The sequence below is a fragment of the Geotrypetes seraphini genome, chromosome 6 (genome assembly GCF_902459505.1).
Source record: "Geotrypetes seraphini chromosome 6, aGeoSer1.1, whole genome shotgun sequence".
In the NCBI taxonomy this organism is placed as follows: domain Eukaryota; kingdom Metazoa; phylum Chordata; class Amphibia; order Gymnophiona; family Dermophiidae; genus Geotrypetes; species Geotrypetes seraphini.
The window spans coordinates 226,307,138-226,318,835 of NC_047089.1; the positions used below are offsets into that span (position 1 = coordinate 226,307,138).

The following is an 11,698-nucleotide window of genomic DNA, read 5'->3' on the forward strand; positions in this document are numbered from 1 at the left end:
GTTAATGCCCTAACTCAGTTTAGTAAAAGGAGCCCTAAGTCTAGGTCGGCCCATATCCCGCCCTAATTACTCCTCCAAAAACGCCCCTTTTCGCTCTGGCCACACAGCTGCAGTCAGAGGCCTAAAATGTCTCTAGATATGTCTAAAAACCTGTTTCGATTATCGACCTGTCTTTTTGGTTGTCTAAGTGCCGATTTGGGCAGGATTTTAGACATATTTCTGTTTCAATTATGTACCTCTCTGTGTGTTAAATGACTGGTTAACATATGGAATTGTGTGTTTAAGGATCACTTGATATTTTATTTGGAATTTGTTTTTGTCCATTTTATCTTGCTTGACTACCTTTTTATAATCTGCAGTATATAAGAATGTTAAAGCTTTAAACTGTACCTTCTTCGTTTTTCAGCTCGGCCTTCAGTAATTTCAGTCCGACACACGCACTGAGCAGTCTCTCCATCCCATCAACACTGCTGCCCACATGCTGAGCAATGGCAGCCGAAGAAAGAGGCTCCTCCGATTCCAGCAAGAGATCAAACACTCCCAGCTCACAGGCGGTAAACATAGTCTAGGAGATGAAACGGTTCTTGGCATCACGTCAGCTCTCCACAGCATCTATTTATTTTTTGCCATTTATATACCACCTATCAAAGTTATGTTTTTTTAGATTGTACTTTTGCATGGTTTGATGTTAGTAATGATATTTATTATGTTTGTTAATTTGTACTTCGCCTTGTATAAGGTGAATCCCTGCAAAAGGCCTAACACCACAAGTCCTCTTCCTTCCCTCCTCTAACTCCCCAACCTCCAGAAACAACCTACTCTACTCTTTATTCTCCCTGAAAATGACCAGACATCTTCTGTAATCCACCTTCTATAACTCTTTTGTAATCTGCCTTGAACCGCGAGGTAATGGCGGAATAGAAATCCCTAATGTAATGTGAATAATTCATAAACACACAATACAATTACAGTCAGGTACTCCAGCATTTTCCCTATCTGTCCTGGTGGGCTCACAATCTAACATACCTGGGGCATTGGAGGATTAAGTGACTTGCCCAGGGTGACAAGGAGCAGTGTGGGATTTGAATCCACAACCTCAGAGTGCTGAGGCTATTGTTGTAACCACTACGCCACGTTTTCCTTACGATTTTCAATAGGGCTCACAGTCTACATATTTTCTTTGCTATGCTCTCTTGCTCATGTATTTTTTTTCCATATAATATTTCCCTGTCATCTTGAGGTGAAGAGTTAAATTAAGCAATTACATTACTACGATGGCCAACTATCTACCGAAAAGAACATTGCGCTCTGAGAATGCAGCCCTATTAAAGCAAATGTTAATCCAAAATATGTTGAAACCAGCGCAATGACCTTTTGTGGTGCAGGGGTGAAACTGTGGGGCAAATACGGAAATGTGGTGAAAAAGGCACATTTAGGAAATAACTTAAAATACAATTATTTTGTAAATGTCTTTTTCTAGACATTGATTCCTCTTGACGCCTGAGATTCTGTATGTGCTTGTATAGGCCTTATCTGGCATCGATTTTCCTGCTGCTGATTTTTTGAGAATTTGTTTACTTATGTTTATGTGTTTTTATTTTGTTTTATAAATTTATGTATGTAATATCATGTAAATGATTTTGGTTTTTAACGGTATAGAAATTTTTAAAATAAATACTATTTAATTATCAAATGGATCAGTCAGCCCAAAATCATGCAGCCTTTATCAGAAAAACATTCTTTAATTCTCAATCCCAATCAGGGACTTTCTTAGGGCTGAGACTAAGGAAGTCCCTTATTGGCTCAGGTGCCCCTGCCCCCCCCCCCCCCGCAAAGTAGGAGCCTGAGCCAATCAGGGCCTTAGGTCCCACCCTGTGTATCGCATGATGTGCCGGGGTGGGGGCCTAAGGCCTCAGAGTCGTCGCGGGAGGCATTGAAGCAGGAAGGGTTGAGCATCCCTCCTGCTCCGTTAAAGGTACAGGGAAGGGGGGTGGAAAAGGGGCCTGGAATGGGTAGGGGTGTCCAGGGGGGTGGCAGGAGAGAGTTGGCATACCTCCTGCAATTTGTTTTTTTGTGGGTGGGCCCGGTCCGCCAGATTTTGCAACAGGGAGGGAGGTGGGCCCGGCCCAGCCAGACCAGGTGGGGTTTAACATGGCAGGAGGGAGTTGGCATCCCTCCTGCCTTTTGTGGGGCATCGGCGTGGGAGTGAGCATTGGCACGGGGGGGCATCGCAGGGGGCATAGACGTGGGGGGGCATTGCGCCTTTTTAAAAACTTTTTCTGTTTTTTAACTTTTTTGTCGGGCAGGGAGCCCATGGGGAGGGCAGCATCGGGTGGTTGCAGGAGGGAGTGGGCCACCGGGGGGGGGGGGGGGCCCTCAGCCATTTTTTGACAGGCTTGCCTGTCTTTTCTTTTCTTTTTTTTTTTTTTTTTTTAATAAGGGGCAGATATTTTGCGTATGTAACACACACAAAATATCTGTGCCATGGTAAAAAAATGAATAAAAAAGACAGCCAGGCCTGTCAAAAAACCTGCAGACCCGTCGGTAACTCAGTTACCGACAGGTCTGCAGCAGTCGGGTTTGCCAATAGTAAAACCCGATTCAAAATAGCCAAGCAATTATTAGTGAATCAGTCGCTTGGATATTTTGCATGGGGTTTGGCTAATTTGCATGGGAGGGTCGGGATGGGATCGCTACAGGCTTTAGTGAATGGGGTTGGAGGGAAATTTGGTCGCAAAGGGCTCGCAAACCAATCGGTACACGATCGGTTTGCTTAGTGAATCTAGCTCTTAGTGTCCAAAAAAGCCCTAAGCTGTTCTGGGACAAAAAAACATATTTTGTCCCAGAATATTTAATTAAGCATTTACATGGGTAGCTTAGCAAGAAAGTAGCCCCCAATATTTTAACCTCTTGTCTCATATTAAGAAATGCTTTCCTATGATCTTGAGTAGATCTAGTCACATCGGGAAAGACCCAAATTCTTTGTCCCAGGAATAAAGCTTGAGAAAACTGAAAAAAACATACGTATAACAGAATTTAGGTCTTGTTCAAATACAAATGAGGTAAGAAGAGTTGAACGAGATTGGATTTCTATGTATTTTTCCAACAACAAAGATCAATTATTTAAGTCACCAGTTTGTAATTTTTCAACTTCAGGGGGTATTTTCCAACTTCTTTTTTTCCGGAAGATAATACATTTGGTTTATGGGTGGCATAGCTTCTGGTGGAAATTTAAAAATTCCAGACAAATACTTCTTAAGCATGTTGCCCGGTGTCATCCCATCAGCTTTAGGGAAATTAAGAAATTGGAGGTTCAACCTTTTATGTAATGTAATGTAATGTAATTTATTTCTTATATACCGCTACATCCGTTAGGTTCTAAGCGGTTTACAGAAAATATACATTAAGATTAGAAATAAGAAAAGTACTTGAAAAATTCCCTTACTGTCCCGAAGGCTCACAATCTAACTAAAGTACCTGGAGGGTAATAGAGAAGTGAAAAGTAGAGTTAGAGGAAAAATAAAAATAAAATAAACATTTTAACAAGACAGCATTGATCTAAATACTTTGGAAGGTAGAAGAGAGGAGAGAAAGGAATAGAAGCATGATGAAGTGATGAAGTGGAGCAAGTAAGTGTAGGAGGAGCGATTGACGTTTCCAGAAAGGGCTTCTTCAGGGAAGAGACTTGGCCGACAGTCCCAGGATGCCTATGTCTCCTCCCCTGAGATGTTCTCCCATCCATGCATTCCCTCCCAGACACACTGCCCAATCTGTTCAATTTTTCTTTGAATGAAAATTTTTTTTTTTAGCATCCAGACAATTCCTTGACATAATCCCCCATCGGCAGGGCAGGATTAATTCGTCGAGGGCCCATAGGCACCCAAGTACACTGGGCCCCCTGCCCCACCCCGACCCCACCATGCGCTCAGGCGGAAACAGGAAGCTGCGTCCGAGGGAAGCAGCACCGCTTGCACAATTACAGTTCCCATTGCCTTTCTTAGCGGTGTTGTTTGCTTGTCTTACTTTCCATCGATGGGGGGGGGGCTGCGTTGCCGATTCGGGTGGGGCCCGCATTGCCGATCGGGGGGGGGGGGCGTGTTGACGATCGATGCTGGAGGGGCCCATCGCACTTTGGAAAAAACAGCCGTTGATGCCCTCCTTCATCGGGCCCCCCTGACAATTTTGGGCCCTAGGCACGTGCCTACTTAGCCTATTGGTTAATCCTGCCCTGCCCATCGGTAGAGTTAGTTCTTTTTAACCTAGAACCTTTACTTTCGAATGAGCCCCATGCACCTGTTTTAATATTAAAACCACACCATGTGGTAATTACTGGATGTCAGATGACCATCCACTAACATCAGAAACACTTTCCCCATTTGTAAGCAATAAGTCCAGTATGGCCTCATCCCACATGGAACAGTTCTTCATATAGAGAATCCAGGATCTTTCTACTTCTAGAAAACCCCACAATAGGGATGCCCCCAATTAACATATGTTAACCAGATTTCATTAATAGGCTCTTGATTCCTTATTCTCCTCATCGATCCTTTCGTTCGGTTACTCAAAATTTGCTTTCCATTCCCTCACTGAAACATGTCAACACAATGCGAACTACCATTTTGCTGTAACAGCCCCAACGCTTTGGAATTCAGCACCTAACCACCTAAGAGAAAAGAAACCTTTAAATGCCTTTGAGATCAGCTTAAAAACATTCCTGTTCAAAGATGCCTTTTCACTCTAATCGTCCTTTTAAGGACGTCTTAGATGCATCGTTCTGTCTTCCCTTCCTTTCATTCTTCCTTACTTCCTCCTTTTTCTTAAAAACATTGTAGTTCTCCCCTTTATCCTATTGCTTCCATGTGTTATTGTATTTTATTATGACATTGTCCACTGTTCATTTGACTATGTATTTTACTTTTGTAAACCGCCTTGAAGTCTGATAAGGCGGTATAACAAATTTAATAAGACTTGAAACTTAATGTCATCTATTAGTAACACTTCCCCTTTTACAGCTACACTTCTCCCTCCAGATTCGCAGGGGATAGGGGCAGAGCCGGAACGCGAATGGTGAAAAACCGCGAATATCCGGCTCTGACCCACCCCCGCCTTCCCGGCCTTACCTGGTGGTCTAGCGGGCTTTCGGGGCAAGAGCGATCTTCCCACGCTCCTGCCCCGTGCAGATCGCCATTAGGAAATGGCTGCTGTGAGTTCCCGTAGTCTCTCGTGACTACGATGGGAACTCCCTACAGCTATTCCTAATGGCGATCTGCACGGGGCAGGAGCGTAGGAAGATCGCTCCTGCCCCGAAAGCCCGCTAGACCACCAGGTAAGGCCAGGATGCCAGGGGGAAGACTTAAGGATGTTTTTTTTTTCTTTTTTCCCTCTCCCCAAAAAATCGTGAATATGTGAAATCGCGATTACTGAAACCGCGAATTGGGAGGGGGAAGTGTATATTCTGAATGTCCTCTGTCTGCTTCTTCTGTCTGTGAACGAGGCCTATATATCATACCAATGTAAGTACTTTTTCCATTCCCTAAGAACATAAGAACTGCCACACTGGGACAGACCAAAGGTTCATCATGCCCAGTATCCTGTTTCTAACAGTGGCCAACCCAGGTCACAAGTACCTAGATAGATCTCAAGTAGTAAAACAGATTTTTTACTGCTTATCCTAGGATTAAGCAGTGAATTTCCCCATGCCATCTCAATAATATAGATATAGATGTCTCTGTTAGGAAATTATTTAAACCTTTTTTTAAACCCTGCTAAGCTAACTGATTTCACCATATTCTCTGGCAACGAATTCCAGCATTTAATTACACATTGTGTGAAGAATTTGTTCTGTTATTGTGGTTAAACATTCACGAGCTGTTTTGCTCACGTGTTTACCGTGTTATAACATTCCACCTATATCCATAGCAGTTATATACTAAAGAGAGAATTCAATACATGGTGCAAATATTTGGATCCTAAAAACTTGAGCACCAGGTGCTATTCTATAAAAGAAGAACATCCTTTATAGAATAGCCAGGGCTGGCTCAAGGGATTATAGTGCCCTGAGCCAACTTTTGCTTTGGAGCCCCTCTACCCCTCACAATCTGGCATTGTCTCTCTCTCCCCCACCCCAACCCCCAACCTGTGACCTGGAATCTCCTCCTCTCTTTCAAGTCTCCCCGTCCTGCTAGACCCTGTAAAGCACTGGCTTAAGGCACTGATGATAAAGGGTGCCAAAATCTCAGTTTGGTATCTATTACTCCAGAACAGGGGTAGGCAATTCTGGTCCTCGAGAGCCGGAACCAGGTCAGGTTTTCAGGATATCCACAATAAATATGCATGAGATAGATTTGCATCTCAAGTAGGCAGTGCATGCAAATCCATCTCATACATATTCATTGTGGACATCCTGAAAACCTGACCTGGCTCCGGCTCTCGAGGACCGGAATTGCCTACCCCTGTTCTAGAACAGTGTCCCGTAAACTTTTGTCGAGCCACGGCACACTAAACGTAGTGGCCACAGCTTGAGGCATCCAGAAGTATGCAGACGTCAACATGATGACGTCATGCGCATGCATGACGTCATGTCCACATCCGCGCATGCGCGAAGGCCCTCCAGATGGGCCCTGGGTCGACAGTGGTGGGTGCTGGCAGGGAAGACAAGTGGCGAAGAGAGGTGCTGGCGCCGGTGTCGGCTGATTGACTACAGGATGCGCCTCTCGCCGCGAGAGGCACGTGCTGTAGGCAGTCAGCTGTCGTCACCGCCTCTCCTTCTCCCCAGCATCTTGGGGTACACCTGAAATCGCAGGAGGTACACAGTTTCTAAACTCATTTGCATGCACATCTCCGATGCATGCACAAAGTCGGACATGGAAATTTGGACACGATATAAAAAATCCAGGGGTAAAGAATTACAGCTAAGGGCAGTTACATGTGTAACTGCAAATAAATGCCAATTAGCCTCAATTGTGTTATGTTAATCAGGTTTTCTATTCCGCCTTTACCTGTTGGGGATTGAGGGAAATTGAGGATAGTACAGAATACGGCTGTCCGACTGCTAGTTGGGCTAAAGAAAAATGACCATATTAGTCCTTACTATTGACTGCTGCATTGGCTCCTGGTGGAAGCACAAGTGCTGTTCAAACTTTCGTGCATTTATTTTAGGCTGGTTTGGGGATCTGCCCCAAATTACCTTTTATCTCATTTTGTGTTCTATAGTCCAACAAGGATAACTAGGAATTCCATGCAGCTAAATTGGACCCCTCAATCACCAACTTACTGACAGCACCAACTAACATCAAAGCTTTCCGAAAAGAAATCAAAACACTGCTATTTAAGAAATTCATCCAAATGTACTAACCCCTTTTTCTTTTCCCCTCTCTCCCCCTCCCAGTATCTTCCCTTCAAAATTGTTTCAGACCTAACGCTTTTAATTGTATTCATCTTCCTGGAAACGTCTAGCTATCTTCTTGTTGTATTAGGCCCAATGTCTTTAATTGTATCCCTCATCCTGGAAATGTCCAATTATCTTTTGATGTAATCCGCTTAGAACTGCAAGGTACAGGCGCAATAGAAGTCATTAATGTAATGTAATGTAATTTGCCTATCCAAAAATTATTGGCTGCAGATATAAGACCTTTTTTGGACAGGACTCTTGCATTTCAAGCAAGTAAGCAGCAGTCCTGGTGGGGTAATTGTATTGGTGGAGTTGTGTTGTCTTATGATGCATTTCGAAAAGTAATCAAGTCAGTTGTTTGATAAATTTATTACCTAAATGAGGACATTACTGTTAACTAAAATTGTATACTGAATTTTTTTAGGAAAACTGCTGTATTTCAATTAATTGTATTTCACTGATTGTCCAGCCTAGAAATTGTTTGATTATGGCGGTATAGAAGAATAAAGTTATGTTATATTTAGTTCAAAGTCAGATTACATTACAAGAGGTTGGGTCAGTTATCCAGGAAGTTACAATAGACAGTTTGACATGGGCATTCACTAGATAGCCTAGAATTGGTAGTTAATGCCAAATAGTTGCTATTTAACAAATACATTCCATGCAAAACTGCCATTATTCTATAACCTGTGCACATAAATGTGCGTGGTATGCGTGAAAACGGCTGTGCAAGATTATATAATTATAGATAGGCTTCCCTTTGCTCTATATCTTCTCTAGCTGCACCTGTTCATTCCCCGACACTGTAACAGGCATTTCAGAATTACTATCGCACTTCCGTTCAGCTGGTCGATAAAATCCCATTAAAATAATCACAGCTGAATGTTCCACTTTTTTTTTTTTTGTGCTCATTCTTACCTTAGAGACCAGAAAACCATCCTTGTACTCGAGCAGTGTTTTGGGATAGTCGAGATCTTCCGAGGAGCCCATGTCCTTGCGATGCTCTGCAGCTAATCTGCTTTCTTTAGCCGTGTAAGCTGTCTTTTGTATTGGAAGTGGATTAGTCAGGGAGCTTAACCCTGACCCTACAACCTAATCCCAACTCAAAAATAAACAGTCTTCAGTTGTGGTGACACATTTTGTTCCTCTGTTATCCCTTCATATTTCCTGTATAAACCCAGATGCCATATGGCAGTATACGCTTTCCGATTTAATAATATAAATTCCAAGAACAATCAACTTCCAAGATTCATGGAGAAGGTGGTAGATGGCTAAAATGGCCTCCTGCAGCGGGAGGTGGTGGAGATGAAAACAGTTAGCAGAATTGAAAAATGCATGGGTTATATCAGTAGTTCCCAACCCTGTCCTGGAGGAACACCAGGCCAATTGGGTTTTCAGGCTAGCCCTAATGAATATGCATGAAGCAAATTTGCATGCCTATCACTTCCATCATATGCAAATCTCTCTCATGCATATTCATTAAGGCTAGCCTGAAAACCCGATTGGCCTGGTGTTCCTCCAGGACAGGGTTGGGAATCACTGGGTTATATAACACATAAGAATCCTGTATGGCAGTGGTCCCCAACCCTGTCCTGGAAGACCACCAGCCAGTCGGGTTTTTGGGATAGCCCTAATGAATATGCTTGGGACAGATTTGCATGCTCTTCCATTATATGCAAATCTCTCTCATGCATATTCATTAGGACTATCTCCAAAACCCCGACTGGCTGGTGGTCCTCCAGGACAGGGTTGGGGCCCATTGCTGTATGGAAGGCACAGAACCAAACAAGCAGCAATTACATAGCAAACACCAGTAATTGAGAAGCAAAGCCATTGCTGGGCAGATTTCTTTCTATGCGCCGAAAATGGCAGGGACAAATCAAGCTTTATTTATTTATTATTTCAATTTCTATCCCACTCTCCCAAAAATCTCAGAACAAATTACAAGACAGGCATAAAATATATCCAAGGACATGATTAGGCACAAACAGGAAGCGTATATAAGAAAAAGACAAAGAGAGCAAACTCATGCAATATAGCCGACTGCATTAACAGGCCAAGGCATTACACCCAAGGCATTACTTTATTTTTTCATGCCCTTACTTGGGGTGGTGTATTCATCACTGGTCTGTGCACTAGTATATTCAAATTAGGCTGTAACATAAACGACTGTATGTTTTCAGTATGAAAGAAGAAGCACTTTACTTTGCTGAGCCAGATGGTAACTCAACTGTTTCACAACTTAGTTTCCTCAGGGGCTGTGCAACTTCTTCTGTATTGATTCTTCAAAACACGACTCTTATAACAGCCTTCTTAAGAATTTCATATGCCTTTTTACCCCAGATCCATACTTTTCAAAAGCCCGGCCTGTCCTAGACTCAGAGCATCTAGAGCGGGAGTCTGTACTGATGTCAAGTTTTAATGGAAAAGGACATTCTTCACTGCTCTTCGGAAAGCCATCAGTTAGTCTAGCGTCCTGCTTTGTGCAGGCAGCTGGTTCCATAGTCAAGGGAGAAAGTGGCTGTTGGAGCATTTGCGTGCAATTTGCATTTGGAGAGATCTCCCTGGGGGGATGCCAAGTCGTCTCTCTCCACTTCAGAGCGGAGGGAACCAAGTATATATAAGCAGTATCACGTCATAGCTTATGAGTTTACCTTGTTGGGCAGACAAGGTGGACTGTACAGGCCTTTCTCTGCCATCATCTACTATGTTACAGTATTTATGGGAAAGAGTAGCAGTCAATCCTTTTGCTTTCCTTATCAATACTATATATGTAATAGGTTCCTGAAGGTGAAAAATTGAAGATGAGAAATTATGTGATTTAGGTAAATATTATAAGGTGAGAATGAGCTGTCCTGGTCCACGTTCACTGAATCAATTGAGTAAAACCTCTTATAGGGAACGCTAGACATAGCAACCAACTGTATTGCTGAGCACCCCCATTATTGAGTAATCTATATTGAGTTGGGCACTCCCATCATTTTGAAACATTGGCACCTATGACTCCAGAGCATAAGGAAGGCATAAGATCCTGAAGTACCGCAGAAGACAAACGTGAATAGGGATGGAGGAGTGGTAGACCTTGATCAATTTTCAGAGGGTTGTGTTCGTAAGGAACTAGCTGAAACAAAGGTAGGCAAAGCAATGGGGCCGGATGATGTATATCCGGGGGTGCTGAAGGAACTTAGAGAAGTTCTGGTGGCTCCGCTGACTGACCTTTTCAATGAGTCTCTTAGAGTCAGGAGTCTGGAACACTGGAGAAGGGCAGATATGGTCCCTCTCCACAAAAATGGAAGGAAGAAGTAGGGAATTACAGGCCAGTAAAGCTGACTTCTATGATAAGCAAAATAATGGAAACGCTTTTAAAACAGAGACTGGTCAAGTTTCTGGAATCCTGTGGATTGCAGGATCAAAGGCAACATATATTCATTAGAGGTAGGTCTTGTCAGACAAATCCAATCAATTTCTTTGGCTGGGTGACCAGAGAATTGGATAGAGAGAAGTGCGCTAGATGTGGTGTATTTAGATTTTAGCAAAGCCTTTGACAGTGTTCCACACAGACATCTAATAAATAAACTGAGTGCCCTCGGGATGGGGTGAGAGGCTGGGTCAAGAACTGGTTGAGTGGAAGGCAACAGAGGGTAGTGATCAATGGAGGGCACTCTAAGGAAAGAAATGTTAGCAGTGCTGTGCCTCAAGGTTCAGTTCTTTTTAACATTTTTATAAACGATATTGCTGAAGGGCTGTCAGGTAAGATTTGCCTTTTTGCGGATGATACCAAAATCTGCAATAGAGTACAGTAGACACCCAGGATGGTGTGAACAATATGAATAAAGACATGGCGAAGCTTGAAGAATGGTCTTAAATTTGGCTGCTAAAATTTAATGCTAAGAAATGCAAGGTCATGCATTTGGGCTGCAAAAACCCAAGGGAACAGTACAGTTTAGGGGGTAAAGAACTTGGGTGTGATTGTATGTGATGATCTTAAGTTGACCAAACAGGTTGAAAAGATGATGGCGAAAGCTAGAAGGATGCTAGGGTGCATATGGAGAGGTATGGCCAGTAGACAAAAGGAGGTATTGATGACCCTGTATAAGACTTTGGTGAGACCTCATTTAGAATGCTGTGTACAATTTTGGAGGCCACACCTTCAAAAAGATATAAAAAGGATGGCGTCAGTCCAGAGGTAGGCTACTAAAATGGTGCGTGGTCTTTGTCATAAGGCATATGGGGACAGACTTAAAGATCTCAAGCTGTATACGTTGGAGGAAAGGCAGGAGAGGGGAGATATGATAGAGACGTTTAAAT

At 43.1% G+C, this 11,698-nt stretch overlaps 1 protein-coding gene across 1 annotated transcript in view; it reads right to left on the bottom strand.

Annotated features, from left to right (window-relative positions):
- The window catches only part of ASMT (acetylserotonin O-methyltransferase), a 30,811-nt gene extending 22,431 nt beyond the window's left edge, over positions 1 to 8,380 (bottom strand). The window contains exons 1-2 of the mRNA XM_033950048.1: positions 8,309 to 8,380; positions 391 to 565 (exon numbers count right to left, since the gene is read on the bottom strand). Coding sequence (XP_033805939.1) covers positions 391 to 565; positions 8,309 to 8,380 — 247 coding nt within the window. The remainder of the gene's footprint in view (positions 1 to 390; positions 566 to 8,308) is intronic.
- Positions 8,381 to 11,698: the final 3,318 nt, after the last annotated feature.